We start from the raw sequence: 23,950 nt of genomic DNA, 5'->3' as shown, positions 1-23,950 counted from the left end.
GCGAATGATCTTCCATAGTATAAATGTTTAATCGTCACATTACAACACATGTTTATTATTTTATATGGTCGTAGAAGCGTGGTCGAACTCGTCACTTAACTGTTCACGACTTATTTCAAATTCCTGAAACTAAAGTAGGTAAACAGTTTCTTTTAATTAATTTTATAAGCTAAAAAGGTTAGACAGTTAAAGTGAGTGAGAGAGAGAGAGATCAGGATTGTTTTATCTTGGAAAAATATGATTAATATTATAAAAACAGAAAATATTAATTATGTTCTTAATTACACAAAGAATATGAGAACAAGCTGTCTTAATTTCTACTTTTTAAGTTTTTCCCTAATTTTTGACTTTGGATTTTTAATAAGATGGACTTACACATCGAAACTGGTCTTGTTTTATAAAAGTCTCTTTATGTAACAAATATAACAATACTTCTGTATTGACAGAAAAAAGAAGTTAAAATAATCTTTAAACATACATCCGTGCTGTCTCCACTTTTACTTTTCACCTGTAACCTTTGATTAAAAATAAAGGTTTTTATTGTCATATATCATATAACATATAAACGTAACATAATTTAGAAAAAGATTAAATTAGAAATATAGACGAAACAGAGAACACAAAAAATTATAAAACAATAAACACAAATAAAGACCGAAAAAAGCAAACCCCTTACATGCATGCACACACACACGCGTGCACACGCACACACACACACACATATATATATATATATATATATATATATATATATGAATAATAATAAATGGAGCAACACGCATATAAACAATACGTTCTTTAAAGGAACTTATTGTTTATATGCGTTTTGCTCCATTTATTATTATTCTTCATATCTACTCAAAATACATCACTTTAACTTGGTATTTCTACCTATTAAACGGGTGTGATATCCTAGTTTTTGTGTGATTTTTGCTACCCATGGTAACTATTAACATATTTACATTGTCAAAGTTTTTTCAACCGAGATAATAATAATATACTCTTTTACTTGTTTCAGTCATTTGACTGTGGCCATGTTGGAGCACCGCCTTTAGTCGAGCATATCAACCCCAGGACTTATTCTTTGTAAGCCTAGTATTTATTCTATCAGTCTCTTTTTGCCGAACCGCTAAGTTACGGGGACTATATATAGGATCTTTTGTAGAAATACATAAATCTGGAGGAGAAGCACACTATAAAATCTAGAGCAGTTGATATTATAGAGGGGTAGGCCGGTTGGTCAATATAAAGACCTTCACTCGGGAACAAAAAAAAAGATAAATAAACCAGCCTGGGGGATACAAACAAGTGTGTGGAAAACGAATAAGAAAAACGAATGCGAGCTGACGGCCCTGGTGGGTGGGAAGGGGACTTTCGGAAAATTCACAAGATCCGATTTTTCCGTCATAAATTCGGGTAAAATGGATTTATATTGATTTTTTTTTTACCTAATCCCACGTTTTTGGTTATGGAGGATCCGATTCTGAAAAAAAATTTTTTTTCAAAAATCGCATTTTCAAAATTTCATTATGTTATCGCAGTTTTGTGAGATTTTGCTGTTATTTCTAGCATGTGGATAGCCTGCTTGTCTATAGTTATTGATATCGTCAGAATGACTATGATATTTATGACTCGCATTTAGTCACCATGTTATTCAGACGCAAGTAAGTATATTACGTTTGCAGTTTAGGCTTGGATAAATGAACCCTTTTTCCCTTGCTGAACTCCCTACATCTTCCACACATACATATACATACACATACACAGACACTCTCCACCACCTTAAAATATCTCATTAATATAGTTGTGTAGACGGGAGTGGGAAAGGCAAATGAAAAGTAAGTGAAATATATTTAAGTACAAAGCAAAATAACTTTCAAACTTTCAAAATAACTTTCATATATAACTTAACAATCCTTTACAGTGAAGGAGAGAGAGAGAGAGAGACAGGCAAACAGACAGACAGACAGGCAGACAGATGGAGATTGAATGAATGAATGAATGAATGAATGGGCTGACTTAATGAATGAACGAACAAAGATAACTGTCCTAACCAATAAAGGGAAGAAGGTAACTGGCTGTCATTGTCAGTTTTAAGATTATTCAAAATAATAGCTATTTAATTGGCACTAATTATAGCTATTATTCTTAACCGTTCTTTATATCTAGTTTAAAATAAATCGAATGATTTAGTTTAAATAATTCATTTGCAATCATCAATCTTAAAACTGATCATTTGTAATCTTGCTCCACATTCATTAGTTAGGACATACTTGTGTTTCGTTCTCTCAAATAAACCACCAAAGAAAGCCATTATCCTAATATGTTAACTCTTTAATGTAACCGTTATGCTAAAATGGATTACATCGCCCTTCAAGACAAAGAATGGTGTTGTAAGTCGACCGATCGCCAAGTTATGCCTAATTTCAGAAGGAGACAAGAATTAGATAGATTTACATCTATACCTATTATCGGATTTTGTTAGGGCCCCATATGGTAACGATGTGGATGGGAAAAATATGGGTAGAGGGTGATGTGCAAGCAACCTTCTCCCTTTACTGCTTTACAAAGTAAACAACACAAATAACTATGCAGAGGCAGCCGTGGTTGAAACAAGAACAAGAACAACAAGCATTATTAAAAGACGAAAGAAGCATGGTCATTCCTTACCCAAGTGACCTTATCTTTTATTTTTAATTACCCATAAAGGGCTTACAAACAGGGACAATACAAGTGACCTTATCTTGTCATCCATCACTTGTTATGCGCTTGTAAATTAGTTTGATAGATGAGCTCTGATTGGCTGTATGCAAATGAGTTCATAACTGGGGTCCAGAACACTTTTAGGAAAAAAATTTCGCGTCCCACCCTACTTAAGCTTACTCATTGTCTTTAAAAGGCATGTTTTTGTTAATGAACTTTTACAGAGTTACACTTTCAAGACATACCTTCAGAAGTCCCCCTACGCACACACACACACACACACACGCGCGCGCACACACACACACACACACACACACACGAAACCAACAACTTTATTCTTTTACTCGATTCAGTCATTTTGACTGCAGCCATGCTGGAGCACTGCCTTGAAGAGTTTTTAGTCAAACATATTGACCCCCAGAACTTATTTCTTTAGCCTAGTACTACTTATTCTGCTGCTCTTTTGCCGAACCACTAAGTAATGAAGGCATAAACATACCAACACTGGTTGTCAAATGGTGATGGGGAAACAAACATGGACATAAAGACACACATATATACGACCAGGCTTCTTTCAGTTTCCGTCTACCAAATCCACTCACAAGGCTTTGGTTGGCTCACAACTATAGTAGACGACATTTGCCCAAAGTTCCACACAGTGGAACTGAGCCCAGAACCATGTGGCTGGGAAGCAAGCTACTTGCCACACAGCCATGCACCTATATCTTCATGACTTTCAGAAAAACAGATGTTTTTCTATTAAATTTTATTCAAATAACTTTCAGATGGTGTAGATTATGATTACATAGGAATGTAATTAAAGAAAAAGCAAACATCCATATGAACACACTTAACAATATTTTTCAAAATATCAAGTTTCATTTTGTAGATATATGTGTGTCAGTATGTAAATGTGCACCCACTATTTTTTTTTTCCACATTCAATTCCAACATCATCATAATGTACACCACCTAAAAGGTATTTGTAGAAAATGTCATTAAAAAATACCAATTTTTCTGAAAGATATGAGGAAACAAAGTCAGGAAGAAAAGAAATGAATGTCTTTTTATCATTATATAATTTGCTTCAGGTCATTACTCTTTTACTTGTTTCAGTCATTTGACTGCGGCCATGCTGGAGCACCACCTTTAGTCGAGCAAATCGACCCCAGGACTTATTCTTTGTAAGCCTAGTACTTATTCTATTGGTCTCTTTTGCCGAACTGCTAAGTTACGGGGACGTAAACACACCAGCAACAGTTGCCAAGCGATGTTGGGGGGACAAACACAGACACACAAACATGCACACGCACACACATATATATATATATATATATATATATACATATATACGATGGGCTTCTTTCAGTTTCCGTCTGCCAAATCCACTCACAAGGCTTTGGTCAGTCCGAGGCTATAGTAGAAGACACTTGCCCAAGGTGCCACGCAGTGGGACTGAACCCAGAACCATGTGGTTGGTAAGCAAGCTACTTTATTTCATAAATATTTGCCATAAAGGCATTACAAAGATAGGACCAACAAGGACAGACAAACATAAAAGGGGTGAAGTAGCTGTATCGATTAAATATTTACAATTTTAAATATACAATAAAAATTGGATTATATTTACAATGTTTGATTGAAGCATTGCTCATTACAGATGCAATTTGTAATGGCTTTCCTGAAGGACAGGCATCCGACCACCAGGGTAGACCCCTTGCTTTTTCTTTAACTTGTTTTTGGCTCCCACTTACCTGGTGCCAAACACTCCCAGCTTCCTCGCCACCGGCTTCCATCTTCTCATGAATCTGTCTTGTGACAGATACCTCTTCTCCAGCCTGCACACAGCCACTCCTACGCCTATAAAACATAAAGACAGATGAAATACAGTTAAGCATTTCACCCAGCGTGCTAACGTTTCTGCCAGCTTGCTGCCTTGCACAAAAAAAAAAAAGTTATGACATTATATTTATTTATATTATTCATTATCAACATGAAATTGGAGAGAATGATTAAAGAAATTGCTCATTTAGCTTATTTCAGTTCAAATTGTAAGTATTGTTACTGTATACTTTTGATTTGTATTGCATGAAGAACATAAACTGGGAATTTTTATTTATTATGCTTTCCAATTTCATTTTGATAATCAGTAATATAAATCAGGTTACTATCATAGATCTTTTTTGTGTATGTAATGATCTTGAGCGAATTGCAGAATGGTTTAAAAAGGTATAAAGTTCAATATGATTGTCATCTAGATCTTTCATAGCATCTCTATGCAAAATTTCATTAAAATATACTCCATTAAGAAAATTATGACAAAAATTAAGTCAAAGTGAAGTACCAAATTGTAGTTACATCTGACTGTCCTTATTTTCAGGACTTCTTACCACCTGACTGGCACCCATGCCGGTAGCCCATAAAAAGCACCATTCAAGCGTGGTCGATGCTAGTACCACCTGACTGGCTCCCATGCCAGTGGCATGTAAAAAGGACCATTTGAGTGTGGTCAATGCCAGTACCACCTGACTGACCCCTGTGCCGGTGGCACATAAAAGGCACCCACTCAGAGTGGTTGGCGTTTGGAAGGGCATCCAGCTGTAGAAGCCTTGCCAGATCAGATCGGAGCTTGGTGCAGCCTCCTGGCTTGCCAGTCTTCAGTCAAACCATTCATCCCATGCCATTTCCTGGATACAAATAGTCATAGCAATCATCACATTACATCTATTACCATTGGATTATGCTTCTCATTTTTCCTGTTTATATTCAATCTAAATTTTTTTCGTTTGTGGAATAATAATAGATTTTTTGTCCCTGGGTTGCTCCTGGCTAACAAGGCACAACAATGTCAAAACACTAGTTGTCCCAGAATCCCCTGTACTAATGAATCAAGTATATTATAAACACATATTTATCGTAAAGGAGAAGCTGTTCTCCTGTGACAAAGCACAATACTGATTAGCATATATACATTTAAATCTGCAGGAATGTTTTAAGAATACACATATAAGTCCTTGTTTTGAATCTTGTTTACCATACATATAATGATTTATTATTATTTGGCTGATATGAGCATGGATCAGCAAACAGTTTGTTTACTGAAATCATAAAATGACAAAATTCTTTGACCAAGGCTGTTTCTACCTAACAAGACATCTCTCTCTCTTGGCACTCCGTCGCTTACGACGTCAAGGGTTCCAGTTGATCCGATCAACGGAACAGCCTGCTCGTGAAATTAATGTGCAAGTGGCTGAGGACTCCACAGACACGTGTACCTTTAACGTAGTTCTCGGGGATATTCAGCGTGACACAGTGTGACAAGGCTGACCCTTTGAATTACAGGCACAACAGAAATAGGAAGTAAGAGTGAGAGAAAGTTGTGGTGAAAGAGTACAGCAGGGTTCGCCACCATCCCCTGCCGGAGCCTCGTGGAGCTTTAGGTGTTTTTACTCAATAAACACTCACAACACCCGGTTTGGGAATCGAAACCGCGATCCTATGACCGTGAGTCCGCTGCCCTAACCACTGGGCCATTGCGCCTCCACATCCTAACAAGACATAATGATGTTGAAACACCAACTGTCTCAGAATGAACACATCATGAAGGAGATACTCTGTGAAGAAACAAAACAGAAATTAGCATATTTGAATGTATTAAGAATAAAAATGTGCAAGTTGTCATTCTGTTTACAATTTTCTAATTAATACTCAGGAATATCATCTGTTAATTATGATTATAGATAATATCATCATCATCGCCATCATCATCATCATCATCATCATTTAACATACATTTTCCATGTTGGCACAGGTTAGATGGTTTGAATGGGACTGGTAAGCTGGAGAGTTGCACCAGGCTCCAGTCATCTGTTCTGGCATGGTTTCTATGGTTGGATGCCCTTCCTAACGCCAGCCACTTTACAGAGTGTACTGGGTGTTTTTTACATATCACCAGCATGAGTGCCTTTTACATGTCACCAGCACTGGCAACAACTGTGATTCACTTAGCTTGATGTATCTTCTCAAGCATGTATGTATATGTATCTTCACCTTCATCATTAAATATATCATCATCATCATCATCATCATCATCATTTAACATCCATTGTCCATGCTGGCATGGGTTTGACCGGGCTGGCACTCTGGAAGGCTGCACCAGACTCGTCTGATTTGGCTTGGTTTTCTATGGTTGGATGCCCTTCTTAACGCCAACCACTCCAAGAGTGTAATGGGTGCGTTTATGTGCCACCAGCATGGGCGATATTTGTGTGACACCGGGGTGCATTTACATGCCACTGGCATGGGTGCCAATTCAAGTGACACCAGTATCTGCTATGACTGCGATTTTGATCGGCTTGATGGGTCTTCTTCTCAAGCATGACGTAATGCCAAAGGTTTTGGTCATTGCCTCCATGCAGTCCAACACTCAAAAGGAACTCAGCCACTTTGCCTCTGTGAGGCCCAACGCTCGAAAGAAACCCAGCCACTTTTCCTGCATCAGGCTCAATGCTCAAAAGGAATTCAGCCACTTTGACTCCATGTGGCCCAACATTCAAAAGATGTTCTTTTGCACGAGTGCACTTGGCTTGATGGGTCCTCTCAAGTACAGTACATCGCCAAAGGTCTCGGTCACCAGTCATTGCCTCTGTGAGGCTCAAAGGTCATGCTTCACCACCTCATCCCATGTCTTCCTGGATCTGCTGCTACCACAGGTTCCCCCCACAGTTAGAGATCAGCACTTCTTTACATAAATTTTTTATAGCTGAGAAGCTACATTAGTGACTCAAAAATTTCATGTAAATGCACTATTGAAATCACTAAATGTTCTGTTTGAAACCTTGAACTCCTGTTATTCAAGAGATAATATTATTTCAACTTTTAAGTCATTTACATTACAGCTACAATGTATTCATCATCATCATCATTATCATCATCGTTTAACGTCCACTTTCCATGCTAGCATGGGTTGGACGATTTGACTGAGGACTGGTGAACCAGATGGCTACACCAGGCTCCAATCTGATTTGGCAGAGTTTCTACAGCTGGATGCCCTTCCTAATGCCAACCACTCGGAGAGTGTAGTGGGTGCTTTTACGTGCCACCAGCACGAAGGCCAGTCAAGTGGTACTGGCAATGGCCACGCTCAAAATGGTGTATTTTATGTGCCACCTGCACAGCAGCCACTCCGGCGGCACTGGCAATGATCTTGCTCTAGTGTCTTTACACATGCCACCGGCACAAGTGCCAGGAAGGCGACGCTGGGCACAGGTGCCATCACGATTTCGCTTTCGCTTTCTCCAACAGGTCTTCGCAAGCCAAGTTTCTTGTCCAGTGAAGGAGACGATGTTGGCATGGGTGCCAGTTGTCGAATTTAGTTCAATTTCGATTTCACTTGCCTCAACAGGTCTTCACAAGCGGAGTTTAGTGTCCAATGAAGGAAGGTACACACAAGTGGGCTGGCTACATCCCTGGCAGAGGCCTTGGATTTAGGTCTCACTTGGCTTGCCGGGTCTTCTCACGCACAGCATATTTCCAAAGGTCTCGGTCAGAAGTCAACGCCTCAGTGAGGCCCAATGTTCAAAGGTCGTGCCTCACCACCTCATCCCAGGTCTACCTGGGCCTACCTCTTCCACAGGTTCCCTCAACTGCTAGGGTGTGGCACTTTTTCACACAGCTATCCTCATCCATTCTCGCTACATGACCATACCAGTGCAATTGTCTCTCTTGCACACTACAACTGATGCTTCTTAGGTTCAACTTTTCTCTCAAAGTACTTACACTCTGTCTAGTATGCACACTGACATTACACATCCATCGGAGCATACTGGCTTCATTCCTTGTGAGCCTACGCATGTCCTCAGCAGTCACGGCCCATGTTTCACTGCCATGAAACATGGCTCTTCGTACACATACGTCATACAGTCTGCCTTTTACTTTGAGTGAGAGGCTCCTTGTCACCAGCAGAAGCAAGAGCTCTCTGAACTTTGCCCAGGCTATTCTTATTCTAGCAGCTACACTTTCAGCGCACCCTCCCCCACTACTAACTTGGTCACCTAGATAGCGGAAGCTATCAATTAAGTCTAGTTTTTCTCCCTGGAATGTGGCCTAAGTTCTTTTCTGCACATTTTCAGTGTTTATTGCTCCTGAACATATGCCACATACCAAAACTAACTTCCTAGTTAACCTTCCTTTGATATTGCTGCACCTCTTATGTGTCCATAGCTTGCACTGGGTACATCTTATAGAGTTTCTACCTATGCCCACACTATTACATTATACTACCCTATATTGAACTAAACTGCTACACTACTCTACATTACACTAACTGCCACACTACTTTACATTATACTATATTCCTACCCTATTCTATATTACAGTAAGTTGTTACATTACACTAAACTGCAAAACAGCATGACATTACAGTCAGGTAGTTCACTACATCGAAGAGGCCAGGGAATAAAAGAAAGAAGACATGCACCCAACACCAGAGCTGAAGACACCTCCAAAAGTGGGGGCCCCGCCACGTCAAAATTGTAGAAGAGTAGGGGCCGAAACCGGACGTGGTTCCTCCTGATGATGTCTTGAGCTAACTGGATCCTATAAAGGAGCTGTTGTGGTAGCAGACCACGAAACATGGTTGAAATTCCTCCTCAAGAGGTGTCTTTGATCATGGATTTGCTCATTCAGGACTGACATGAATTGAACCACATCAACAATAACAGCAATAATATGTAAAATGTTCCCCAACATCCATTGAATAAATATATTCTATTTATAATAATAATAACGAGCAGGACCCATGAATATTTCATGGAATTAATGATAAGCTTATTGAGTTATTTCTGAAAACTTTATCCAAAAAACCTAAAGTGTAGCCTGTGTTGTATCTGTATCAAAAGATAGTCGCTCATCTGCTACTCATTGAAAAGTGAAAGAAATTGGAATATGATAGTTACTTAATGCTCTAAATATACTTTATTCACAATTCTATTGACTTAATACACAACACTTTCCCACCTTCTCTCTCACTCTTCACCTTAGCCTCATTTTCTATCACTCTCTGCCTTTCCCTTCAACTAATCACATGAAAGCATTACAGGCAGGTTAAGTAATGGAGAAAAAAAAACTTAATTAAAAAAAGTTACACATTTCACTCACCACCACCCTTCAATTAGTCATGTGAAAGCATTATGGACAGGCTAAGTAATGGAGGAACAAGCAGAATTATTATAAGATGATAATAATCATAATAATAATAATAATAATAATAATAATAATAATGATAATTTCAAATTTTGCCTCAAGGGCAGCAATTTTGGGGGAGGAGATGAGTCAGTTACATTGATCCCAGTGTTCAACTGGTACTTATTTTATCAACCTCGAACAGATGAAAGGTAAAGTTGACCTCAGTAGTATTTGAACTCAGAACATAGTGGCAGACGAAATACCACTAAGCATTTCGCCTGGCATGCTAACAATAATAATAATGATAATAATAATAATCCTTTCTACTGGAAGCACAAGGCCTCAAATTTGGGGGAAGAGATTAAGTTGATTACATTAACCCTAGTGTATAACTGGTACTTATTTTATCGACCCCAGGCAAAGTCAACCTTGGCAGTATTTGAACTCAGAACATAGCAGCAGATGAAATACTGTTAAGCATTTCACCCGGCATGCTAATAATAATAATAATAATGATGATGATGATGATAATAATAAGCCTTTCTATTATAGGCACAAGGCCTGAACTTCTCTGGTAGCGTGGATAGTGAATTACAGCTACCCCAGGGTTCAACTGACCCACGAAAGGATAAAAGTAACGTGAAAAGCACCATTCAAGCATGGCCAATGCCAGTACCACTTGACTGGCCCTCGTGACAGTGGCACATAAAAAGCACCCACTACACTCTCGTAGTGGTTGGCGTTAGGAAGAGTATCCAGCTGTAGAAACATTGCCAGATTGGATTGGCACCTGGTGCAGCATTCTGGCTCACCAGCCCTCAGTCAAACCATCCAACCCATGCCACCACAGAAAGCGGACGTTAAACGACAATGATGATGATGATGATATGAAATAACAAAGGGGGTTATATGCATAGTGACAAATGAATTTTTCCTTTTTGGTTTTATGTCTATCTATCTATCTATGTGTGTATATATATATATATATATATATATATATATATATATATATATATATATATATATATATATATACTTATTTTTGGTTTAGATAATTTCATTGTTTATTTCTCCTATAACAGAACTTTGTTATGATCGGGTATTAAGGTCTGGGTTTTAGTATTTTTAGTTCTGCTATTGCTCTATTTACTTATTCGTACATCTGTTCATATACATGTGCAAGTGTATATACATATGCATAGGTATACGTGGAAAAATGTGTGTATATATGTGTATGTATGTGTGTATGTGTGTGTATATATGTATATGGGTATGTGTATGTATATGTATGTGTGTATGTATGTACATGTGTATATATACTTATATGTATGTATGTGTATATATATATATATATATGTGTGTGTGGGTAATGTTTTGTATGTGTGTATATATGTATGTGTATATGTGTATATATATATGTATGTATGTGTGTGTATGTGTATACATATGTATGTATATGTATATGTATATATATATGTATATGTATATGTACATATATGTATGTTTATGTATGTATATGTGTATATATATATATATATATGTGTGTGTGTGTGATGTTTTGTATGTGTGTGTATATATATATATATGTATATATATATATATATGTATATATGCATATATGTGTGCATGTATGTATATGTGTGTGTGTGTATATGTATATGTACATGTATATATATGTATATATGTATGTATGCGTATATGTGTGTGTATGGTGGTTTGTATGTGTATAGGGTTTGTTTTTTTTTGTATATGTATATATAATTTTATAATATATTTTAAAATAAGGTTTTTTAACATATTTTTATATTTATATATATATATATGTGTGGATGTATGTGTGTGTGTGTGTGTATGTGTTTATGACTTGTGAACTTTGCTTCTTTGTGTATGCATACATATACATGTGAGAGTGCACGTGTGTGCGTGCATGAACGTGTGTGCGCGTATGAACGTGTGTGCGTGTGTGTACTGGCGCACGTGCGGATGCCTGTATGTAGGTAATAGCGTTCTTTTTGCTAAAACTTTAAAAATTTTGTTCGGTTTTTGTAATTGTGAAATTTTTTCGCCATGAACGATTTGTGTTTTTAAACGGAATGTATTTTTTCTGATGTTATATTTATTCCTGAATGATGTGTAAAGAAATTTTGATTTAAGCCTCTTAATGAATTCTTTATACTGAAATATATATTGAAGAAGATAAATATGTTCATTTGAATTTATACGTTTTTGTGTCGTAACTCCTTTATTATTATTTATATATATATATATATATATATATATATATATATATATATATATATATAAAGTGTAGTATATTGCCACTTAAGTGTGGCTGACCCCTAGGGGTGGATGTTACTGTTGCTTTTAGCCCCAGGAGGACATCTCCTCCAGCTGGCTTATCGACACACGACTGTGTCCTGTTTGCCAAGGGAAGTTATCCCTCTCACCACGATCTGTAGCACGAACGGATCCGGATTTCAGGGTTATTTCCCTTCGTTGGCGTTCGATAGCTACTGACCTCGGTGAGAGAGACAAAATCCTGGCAATCTTATATCTACTTTTCCAGTGAAATTCTTCACTGATATCGAAAAGGTGAAAACAAGCAATGTTAATTCTCTAAATGTAGTATTAACAGTAACTGCACGATAAAGTGTAGTATATTGCCACTTAAGTGTGGCTGACCCCTAGGGGTGGATGTTACTGTTGCTTTTAGCCCCAGGAGGACATCTCCTCCAGCTGGCTTATCGACACACGACTGTGTCCTGTTTGCCAAGGGAAGTTATCCCTCTCACCACGATCTGTAGCACGAACGGATCCGGATTTCAGGGTTATTTCCCTTCGTCGGCGTTCGATAGCTACTGACCTCGGTGAGAGAGACAATATATATATAGGGTGCAATGGGTAAATTGTTGCCATTTTATGTTTTTTTTAATTTTGCTCATGGACATTGTTTGTTTTTGATTTTGTCGACTACACAGTATGGTAGGGTAATTGGGCACCATCTGTGAGAAAAACAGCACCATGACACAATTCACTCTGCCGAAATAACCCTGAAATCCGGATCCGTTCGTGCTACAGATCGTGGTGAGAGGGATAACTTCCCTTGGCAAACAGGACACAGTCGTGTGTCGATAAACCAGCTGGAGGAGATGTCCTCCTGGGGCTAAAAGCAACAGTAACATCCACCCCTAGGGGTCAGCCACACTTAAGTGGCAATATACTACACTTTATCGTGCAGTTACTGTTAATACTTCATTTAGAGAATTAACATTTATATATATATATATATATATAGGGTGCAATGGGTAAATTGTTGCCATGTTATGTTTTTTTTAATTTTGCTCATGGGCATTGTTTGTTTTTGATTTTGTCGACTACACAGTATGGTAGGGTAATTGGGTACCATCTGTGAGAAAAACAGCACCATGACACAATTCACTCTGCCGAAATTTGGAAACAACAATGTGTACTACTTAGCATTTGCACCAGAAGCACTATTGTGAACATTTCAGAGTGTTTGGGTGTCAATCTGAGGATAGTGCAGAGGATTCGGAAAGAGTTGGATGAATCTAATGGTGATTACAAAGGTATGGCAGCTCGGAAAACTCATTTTGATTGTTCTGATAAGAAAAGAACTCCTGAATTTGTTGGTGAGATCCAGGCCATGATTGACAATGATTCCTGCAAGTGAATAAGGTCCACTGCCAGGGACAAGGAAGTGTCTGAGTTTCTTATCAGGCAGGTAGTGCATGAAGACATTAGATATTCCTCATACAACATGAGAAAGGGCCAAGTTTTTTCCCAGGCTATCAAGAACAAGAGGAAAGACTGCGCTACGAAGCTTTTGAACAAACTCAAGTATCCCCTCCAACCAAACATGCTTTGGTTTTTCTCAGATGAGAAAATTTTCAGCCAGGATCAGATGGTGAACACACAGGACAACCATTGTCTTGCCATGTGCCCAAAACATGCACCAAGAGTGATAAAAATCAAACATCCAGTCAACATCATGGTGTTTGAAGTGATCACTAATGATGATGATGCTACACCCCCATTCACCTTCTCACACAGCCTCATACTCAACACAGAGGCCTACATCAAGTGCCTGGTGGAGGTAGTGCTGCTTTGGGTCAAGAGGGTGGCTGCTGGAAGACCCTATGTCTGGCAACAGAACTCTGCACCATGCCGCACAAGCTGGAGATCCCTGTCATGGCTGTCAGACAATTTCTGTGACCACATCACCCCTAACATCTGGCCACCTTACTCCCCAGACTACAATTTCCTTTATTATGTGTAGGGTGCAGTTGAGCAAGCGACTAACAAAACTCCTTGTAACACCAAAGATGAAGACTGTGGTAAAACTGAAGGCAAGGATTATGGCAGCATTCATCAATTTAAACAAGGAGATTGTCCAGAAGAGTTGCAGGAGATTCCGAAATCGTCTGGATGTCATGGTTGAAATCAATGGCGATTTTATTAAATAAATCTATTCTTTAGTATTTCAAGATATTTTAATTTAATTTTGGTAAATATATCTGTTAAAATGAGACGTCAGTGTTATTTTCATTTTTGCATAATTTAGATGGGTTGAACTAAAAAATCACTCTTTGGAAAGCATTTAGAATTTCAATCAAAAAAAGTTGACCACATCAATACAACTATTCTTTAATGAATACAAAAGAACAAAACCTGGAAATGCAATTTTAATTTTTACTGAAGAAACTCAAAACAACATCTGGTTTTTCAATTAAAACCTTGATTAATTCAAATACAAAAATTCTTTTTCCTTCCCCACTAAGTACTAAACAAACAAGTCTGACCATACCAATACTAAAGCCACACCTCTTCACTGCCCCCTTCTTCTCAAAAACAAAGTTTTTCTTCTTTCTTCTCCTTTGCTTGGCAAACCCCACAAAATTTTTATTTATAAAAAGGCCAAGAAATCTAACTTTAAACCCCTTTTTGATAAATCCCATAATGGAAGAAAGCAGTAAAAAAATGTAAATAAAAAATATATATCTAATCATCAAACATTCTGACTACCTTATTATTCTAAATATACAATATCTGTACATCACTTCAAAAACTCCCCACCCTTTCTCTCTCATATATATATATGTATATATAAACATCTAATTTCATAAAGAGACATTTTAAAATTATTGCTACAGAATTTCAAGTGCTGTATTTTATATGAAATATATAAACGAAAATGCTATTTGTACATTTTACCTTTTATTCTTTTCAGCTACATATATATAATATCCCAGTGTGTTGCTGTTAGTTGCAAGTATTGACAAACATGGAAACTACTGATGACATAGATGGAATCTTCTCATCTTGTATTTCAAAACCATCTCCTTTACATATCAAGTATGTAAAATATGAAGAGCGTCTAAAATCATTTCATGCTTGGCCCCAAACTGGCAAACCTGATAAAAAGGATTTGGCTGAAGCTGGTTTCTTCTTTGAAGGTATTCTTTTCTTCTTTCTTTTTATGGTGAAACTATCTAGAGTGGTGAGCTGATAGAATCATTAGAGCATCAGAAAAATGCCATTATAAGATGGTTGCAGGCTAACAGAATCATTCGAGTACTGGATGAAATAACTTTATTTTGGGTTTTTATTTATAGATTTCAAATCCAGTAGGGTCAAGTTCAGCTTTCATTCCACTGAGGGTTATTAAAATAAAGTAATGAGGTTGATATCAATTAAACCTCTCCTAAAAATTGTTTGCCTTCTGTCTAAATCAAAAACCATTATGATCAGACCACCTTCAAGGATTTTAATTGATTATATCAACTCTCATACTTTTTCAGGTACTTATCTTATCAATTTCATTAACAACAACAGCAGATTAACAGACAAAAAGCAAGCTGGCCTTGGGTATAAAGAAACATAACTCTGGAGGCAGAACTGAAAACCATAAAGTAGTTTTGCTTGATCCACATATTTTGCATTTCATATTACAAAACAATTGTCATGCAAACATCTTAAAAGAGGCATGGAAATTTTACTATAAGCAATTGCTGATCAGAGAAAATAAAAATATGCATGAAAAGGAGAGAGAGAGAGAGAGAGAGATTATCCAGATTATCCTAAGTGATTCCAAAAGAGAGAGGCCAATTATTGAGATTGAAAAAACCATAAGGATTTGAAGGTAAAGAAAGTAGGGTAGTCATAAGGAATAGATACTGAGATATTGAATATATCTTTGGGATGAGAACACATGGTAGTTATTGCCATAATCATTCAAGGAGTGCCAGACGATGTTTTTAAATGATGGAATGAAAAAATTGGTTGCAGCTATGTGGACACTGACAATTTTGCATGGTTAACTGGACATTCAGCCTGTTTTGGTGACAGTATTTTTTTGGTGTTGGAAACAAACACACACACCATATGAATCTGCACACTTAAATATGCACATGCAGAGACTTTGACATTACAATTTATTAATTGAACACAACTGACATAAACACTTGCCCTGCTCTCATGAATGAATGTATGCAGAAGTACCATTGTTTGTTTGTACCTTTTGTGTAGAATTATATTTGCATACTTTTTATTGTAATGCTTATACGTATCAAAAGTTGTTTTTCAGGTTTCTATGATGTATGGAAACTTTTGTGACTGTTTATCTATAATTTTTATATGTTTTATTTTATATATTGTCTTGTAACTCTAAATTGATATGCGACACATAAAACAGAAACAGTTCTAATAAAAATGTTTATTTAGCAAGAATTCTGGGGTACACATTCCTTGTTCTGTTGTTTGATGCATTGCTGAAAAGATGCCTGCTTAGTTTAACATGAACTTGCAACATAGATCTGATTATCACAGAATCTTGGACATGTTAGTTCAACTATAGTAGCCCTATGGAACTGTCCTTGAGACTAAGTCATGGTCATTGAACAAGGCAGTATCACTAGAAACTGATATTACATATTCAATAGGAAATGAAGACATCCCCCTTGACCCAACTAGCTAGTGTGGTGATTTTGATTGCACAGGACATAAAAGTTTTGTTAGTCTTGTAATGTTACAGTTTTGGTACTTGCTAATTTCTTAGCAACATGATAGGTGCTCCTCCTTTCAGCTACAGATTTAGAGGTGACATGGGAGTCAGCTGAAGAGAATTAAGAAATTCTGTTGGATAGCTGACAGCAATGCTAATGTCAATTACAATGAGAACTCTCTTGTACCACCTGGATTAGGCTGGTGCCTGTCAAATTATGGTGGAGTTCATATCATACGTAATGCTATTTTTGTGTGTTAGAATGGAGCTGTCATAAAGCTACTCATCACTTATCATCTGCCTTCCATGATGCCTTCCTACTCATGGTTTCTATAATTCTGTGAGAAGAATTTCAATATCATTTCTTGAGAGATGCTGAAGATTTATTGTTCCTCTTTTTTTTATATATATATATTTTACTTAACAATTTCATTCTCAATGTCAGCTGATAACTGACTATTGTACCCAACTGAAATAAAAATTGTGTGAACTGTTCTACTGGGATATATCTATTAAGTTCAGTGTTCATATAAGTAGAAAGATGAAGTATTTCCTCTTATCTCTAAATATAGGTTTCTCTGAGATATGCTCTCAACTTATTAACAAATGGGATGACTGGTAGAATTTACCTGAAATTACCCAAGCAAAACATTGATTCCAACCATGATGCTAGTATTACCTCCAAGATCTATTAAGGTGTGACTGAGAGCCTGAAATGCAATTCTGTGAGACATTGTGCACTTGTCTCTTTATATCAGTTTTACCTGCTTTAATACTTCAGCCTGTCCAAATCTTTTGCTAATATTGTACACTGGACTGTCATTTTATGTAAGGTTAAATGACAACTTAAGAGTAGAATGAATGGACCTGATATTTTGGTTTAAAGTTACAGCAATTCTAGATGAGGTCATTACAATGGCATTTTCTGGGCTGCATCTGGATCAAGCAGTGAAGATTGGTAAAGATTTATTAAGGAATGCTGTTAATGTTTCATGATACAAATAAACATCAACTTTTAGAAATAATAGATATAATTTCTAGAATTGTACCAGGTTCATAATTTCAAGTAACCTTCTTCCAGGCCCTGAGGACCGTACCATATGCTTTCATTGTGATGGAGGACTGAATAAATGGACTGCAAATGATAATCCAATGATGGAACATTTCAAAACTTACCCAAATTGTGTATTTATAAAGAAGAAGTTAAAGAAATGCTAATCACTAAAAAGTAAGATTTTTATTATTATTTATCCCCAGATTGTCAATGACTGAGCAGACTTATGATCAATGATATTCATTATCATTCATCTTGTGGTTATCTTAAGACAACGTTGTCCAATGTATTATTCTTTATTTAACCCTTTGGCACTCGGATTAATCTGTCAGATATAATTCTTATTTATTGACATTGTTTTGAATTAATTATGTATTATCGCATAGTTTTGAGATTTCAGTGATGTGATTGTTAATTTTTAGAATGACATTGTAGGGTAGCTGTAAAGTGTTGGATCTGGCCAGTTTGAACACAGTTTGAACCAGATGTGGCTGGTTTAAATGCTAAAGGATTAAGATGATAAGCATGCTTAAGAGAGATTAACCCTCTTGATACCATCTTAGCTGAGATCACTTTTGGTTTTAAGATACAAACTTGCATTTTAAAGTGTTCTAAATAAAAACCTTCCATCAAAATGTCATGTTAATTTGTTTCAAACTTTACTTTTATTAATTCCTAAGATATTGTTTTTAGAATTTTCTTTTAATGAGCTGATTATCTACAGGTCAAAGGGTATCATAACATTGCCAGTACTGTGAACCTGCAAAGAAGTTTACATTATGTCTGTTTCACAGTGCAACCTTTTCTATGAAATTAGACATGAGGACAAAAGTTGTTTATTATTGTGTGTATGTGTCCCTGTGTGTGCGTGAGTGTTTGTGTGTACGTGTGTGTGTGTCTGTGTGTGAATGTGTGTGTGTCTCTCTCTAAAAATATAGATATATATTATATATATATATATATCATCATCATCATCATCATCATTTAACGTCCGCCTTCCATGCTAGCATGGGTTGGACGATTTGACTGAGGACTGGTGAAACCGGATGGCAACACCAGGCTCCAATCTAATTTGGCAGAGTTTCTACAGCTGGATGCCCTTCCTGACGCCAACCACTCAGAGAGTGTAGTGGGTGCTTTTATGTGTCACCCGCACGAAGGCCAGTCAGGCGGTACTGGCAATGGCCATGCTCGAAATGGTGTCTTTTATGTGCCACCCACACAAAAGCCAGTCCAGGGGCACTGGCAACGATCTCGCTCGAAAACCCTACGAAGGCCAGTCAGGCGGCACTGGCAACGGTCACGCTCAAAATGGTGCATCTTATGTGCTACCCGCACAAGAGCCAGTCCAGGGACCCTGGCAACGATCTCACTTGATTTGCCGGGTCTTCTCGCGCACAGCACATATATATCGTCGTCGTCATTTAACGTCCGCTTTCCATGCTAGCATGGGTTGGACGATTTGACTGAGGACTGGTGAAACCAGATGGCTACACCAGGCTCCAATCTGATTTGGCAGTGTTTCCACAGCTGGATGCCCTTCCTAACGCCAACCACTCAGAGAGTGTAGTGGGTGCTTTTACGTGTCACCCGCACGAAGGCCAGTCAGGCGGTACTGGCAACGGCCACGCTCATCTCGCTCGAGAAACCTCATGTGTCACCCGCACAAGAGCCAGTCCAGGGGCACCAGCAACGATCTCGCTCAAAAATCCTACAACAACCCCACACAAGAGCCAGTTCAGGGGCACCGGCAACGATCTCGCTCGAAGAAATTTCATGTGTCACCAGCACAAGAGCCAGTCCAGGGGCACTGGCAACGATCTCGCTCGAAAAACCTCATGTATCGCCCACACAAGAGCCAGCCCAGGGGCACCGGCAACGATCCCGCTCGGAAAGATTTCATGTGTCGCCCTCACATGAGCCAATTCAGGGGCACTGGCAACGATCTCGCTCGAAAGTTATCATGTGTCGCCCGCACATGAGCCAGTCCAGGAGGACTGGCAACGATCCCGCTCGAAAGATTTCATGTATCACCCGCACATGAGCCAGTCCAGGGGCACCGGCAACGATCTCGCTCGGAAAAAAAATATATATATATATATATATATATATATATATATATATATATATATATAAAAGATAATAAGAGTGAAAAAACTACAGAAGGCTTGTGTTACATGGTTAAAGTATATATTTAAATTATGTCAGAAAAATGTTAGAAAAATGTTAGAAAATCTTTTTGGTATATAAACATCGTATTTGAGAAATAACCGGTTTCGTGTTGTCTTTTCAAATTTCTCTACTTCATTGTAACGTGTTCGCTCCAGTCTGAAAAAGAAGAGTTCTTGATAGGGGGAGGTAATTAGGGATTTCTTCCGGTATAGGGGAGATAATCGAAATCTAGGAGGTGGTAGAATTTGATTAATTTACCATGGTTTTGTTCTATATTTTTTTCCTTTTTTCTCAGTGGGGTGATGAATTTCCTTATTTAAATGTGTTAGCAATGGTTAAGTTTGGGTTTGTACTTTTGAATGAAAAAGGTTTCCTTATTTAATCTAATCTGTGTTGGTGTTTTAATGGCACATTGATAGAAAGGAAAGATTATAAATTGTGGTAGCATTTGTTTTGCGCATTTCTCAATATGGTCCCTAAAAGGTATCATTCGGTATTCTGGGCATGCAATCTGCTGGCGGTGCAGAGTGCATCTACGTCTGAGCGATAATCCTGTGGACCCTATGTAGTTCTCGTGGCAGCCCGGGCATATTACATAAATAAGATTTTCTGAGGCACAAGTAAAGTTAGATTTAACTTTGAATTTTTGTCCCTCTTTGAAGAGGAATTCTGAACCTTCTAGAATGTTTGGGCATGTTGCACAATTTGGTCGACCACATTTTTTTACTTTCGCATCTGTTGTTTCGGAAAATAATTTTGCCTTTGTGAGGATCTTTTTCAGTGATTTTGGTTGTTTGTGGCTTTTGATGATTTTGTGTGTGTGTAAAATTTCCTTTAATTTGGGGACCTTATGTAGCATTGGTATGTTTTGGGTGATGATGGTGAAGGCTTCTTTGTTTCTGGGGTTGTATGTGGATATGTACGGCAGTATTCTCGGGGAATGTGTGTTGCTGTGTTTAACTTTTCTTAAGTTTTCTATGTTAATTTGTGATGCACGTCTGATTCCATCCTCTATGAGTTGAACTGGGTAGTGTCTGTCAGTTAGTGTGTTTTTGAGTTCTTGTAGTCTGTAGTCTCTAGTATTTTGTTCTGACACTATTGTGCATATCCTTCTTGCAAGGTTGAAGGGGATGTTTGTCTTGGTGTGTCTTGGGTGGCATGAATCAAATAGTAGGTATTGTTTGGCGTCTGTGGTTTTGTAAAATATGTCCGTTTCTATTTTTAGGTTTACTTTTTTAATTAGTATATCCAAGAATGGGAGCTCCTTTTGGTTGTACTCCATTGTGAACTGTATGTTTGGGTTGACACTGTTCAATAGACTTTTGAATTTCAAGAGTTCATCTGTGTTTTCATTCCAGAGTATGAAACAGTCGTCCAGGAACCTTTTCCAATTTTCTTTTATGTATTGGGAAAGGGTGTTTCCAAAGGTGGATAAAGATTCCTGGTATATTATTATTTCCAAGTAACCCATTGTTAGGTTCGCAATGACTGGAGCTGCCCTAGTGCCCATAGCAATTCCGGATTTTTGTCGGTAGAAAGTATTGTCAAACATGAAGTAATTGTTTCGTAAGATGAATTCAACCGATTTAGTAATGAATTCTTTACTGATCCTGTTTGGGATTTCTTTCGGGAATTGATCCAGCCAGAATTGAATTGCCTCAAGTCCATAATTATGAGGTCTACTGGTGTATAAATTTATCACGTCAAGTAATAATGTTAATGTCTGGTCATGGAGTGACCAATGGTTTCTCACCCACAAAGACAGTAGCTTCGCGAACGACTCATCAGGCTCTAGTCCAAAAACAAATTTAACTCTTCACCTCTGGCAGGTAGAAATCTGTTACTGTCATTCGTCATTTGGTCATCAAGAAGTCTAGCGCTAGCAAGGACAGGTTATCTCCCCTAGACCAGCTATAGACAGAGAGAGAAAATTACGTTGTGCTGGAGTCCTTTTGGCTATCAGACTTCACAGAAATGGTTATATTGTTTTCCATTTTCTTTTATTCTTTTACTTGTTTCAGTTATTTGACTTCGACCATGCTGGAGCAACGCCTTTAGTTGAACAAATCAACCCCAAGACTTATTCTTTGTAAGCCTAGTACTTATTCTATCGGGCTCTTTTGCCGAACTGCTAAGTTACAGGCATGTAAACACACCAGCATCACTTATCAAGCAATGGTGGGCAGACAAACACAGACACACACACACACACATAAATATATTATATGCATATATGACGGGCTTCTTTCAGATTCCATCTACCAAATCCACTCACAAGGCTTTGGTCAGCTCGAGACTATAGTAGAAGATACTTGCCCAAGGTGCCAGGCAGTGGGACTGAACCCAGAACTATGTGGTTGGGAAGCAAGCTTTTTACTATACAGCCACTCCTGCACTATTTTTGAACATTTTGTTGCACTTCCACAACTTTATGACAGTTCCACTGTATCTGTTTGAAAAAGTCAGCTTCTGGTCAGATTTTATTCGCTCTCAGAAGTTTCTTTCTTTTTCATTTTGTTTTTTTTTTTAATTACATTCCTCTTTAAGTATGAAAGTGGTTCCTGTCTTTTGCATATTACTTCCATATACAATATATGAGTGGAGGCGCAATGGCCCAGTGGTTAGGGCAGCGGACTCACGGTCATAGGCTCGCGGTTTCGATTCCCAGACAAGGTGTTGTAAGTGTTTATTGAGCGAAAACACCTAAAAGCTCCACGAGGCTCCGGCAGGGGATGGTGGCGAACCCTGCTGTACTCTTTCACCACAACTTTCTCTCACTCTTACTTCCTGTTTCTGTTGTGCCTGTAATTCAAAGGGTCAGCCTTGTCACACTGTGTCATGCTGAATATCCCCGAGAACTACGTTAACGGTACACGTGTCTGTGGAGTGCTCAGCCACTTGCACGTTAATTTCACGAGCAGGCTGTTCCGTTGATCGGATCAACTGGAACCCTCGACGTCGTGCCAACAACAACAAAGTAGTAAAAACTTTTGTTCCTGAATATGTACTGTTGAAATTAGAGTGTTGTTAATGGCCTAGCCGACTATAGTAACATAAGGGAAATAACTCTTGCCTTTCTTTTGTGGATTATCGAAAATAACTAACGAAATAAGATTTATAACATTATATCAAATTATATTTAATCTCAGAAGAAATGGTATAATCTGTCAAAGTAAGTCTCAACAAATTTGAAATTTGTAAGGTGTATGGTAATGCTATATTTTGGGTAAACTACAACTTTGAATTAATATATTTTGCGTACATTTTCTTCAAATGAACATGGTGCAGATTTGTTGAACAAAAGGAAGTATTGTTAATTTCATTCAACCTTCTGTATTACTCCTTTAAGATGTGAAATTAAATACTGATTATATAATTATTTCAGTTCTTATTATATTTCAGGCCTGTGGTATGATGTAAAATTATCTCAAGATATCCACATCTGTCTGTGACTTCATATATATTTTGCTGCTGCTGCTAAAAATTGAAAAGAAACCATAAAGCTATTTTGCCATATTGAAACTATATATAATTATTCCTACACAGACAGTTAAACGAACATTTAACTTGGAAACATCCATAGTTACAAACTGACCTTTGCAAAGCCTTAACAGTTTGTGACACATGTAACATCAGAAAGAAAAATTGCACATTTTGAGTGGTTTGTTATCAAGAGGAAGGGCTGTTTGAACTATTTCAGAAATGTTTCATCAATGTTTTTGTACTACCTATATATCTATTTGTACCACATACATGTTTATTGTTACAGCATTATAATATCTAACATATTTTAAGTAAACTATATATTAAACAGA

The 23,950-nt window shown here is 37.5% G+C and overlaps 1 protein-coding gene across 4 annotated transcripts; it reads left to right on the top strand.

The window, feature by feature from the left end:
• On the top strand, nt 1–23,950 carry LOC106871758 (baculoviral IAP repeat-containing protein 7-like). Of its 4 annotated transcripts, XM_089347214.1 has the most exons (5): nt 93–134; nt 1,019–1,086; nt 15,137–15,362; nt 17,991–18,137; nt 23,538–23,677. In XM_089347214.1, the coding sequence occupies exons 3-4, from the start codon at nt 15,191–15,193 to the stop codon at nt 18,125–18,127; spliced, it is 309 nt and encodes a 102-aa protein (XP_089203340.1). In that variant the 5' UTR covers nt 93–134; nt 1,019–1,086; nt 15,137–15,190; the 3' UTR covers nt 18,128–18,137; nt 23,538–23,677. The 4 variants fall into 4 exon arrangements, with proteins under 4 accessions (XP_089203338.1, XP_089203341.1, XP_089203339.1 ...); XM_089347212.1 differs by lacking the exon at nt 1,019–1,086 and having other exon boundaries at nt 1–134; nt 23,538–23,950; XM_089347215.1 differs by lacking the exon at nt 1,019–1,086 and having other exon boundaries at nt 1–134; nt 23,521–23,658.

The sequence above is a fragment of the Octopus bimaculoides genome, chromosome 2, assembly GCF_046866305.1.
Source record: "Octopus bimaculoides isolate indiv1 chromosome 2, ASM4686630v1, whole genome shotgun sequence".
Classification (NCBI taxonomy): domain Eukaryota; kingdom Metazoa; phylum Mollusca; class Cephalopoda; order Octopoda; family Octopodidae; genus Octopus; species Octopus bimaculoides.
Note: the sequence above shows the minus strand (reverse complement) of the source record. Positions and strands in the feature narration are given on the sequence as shown.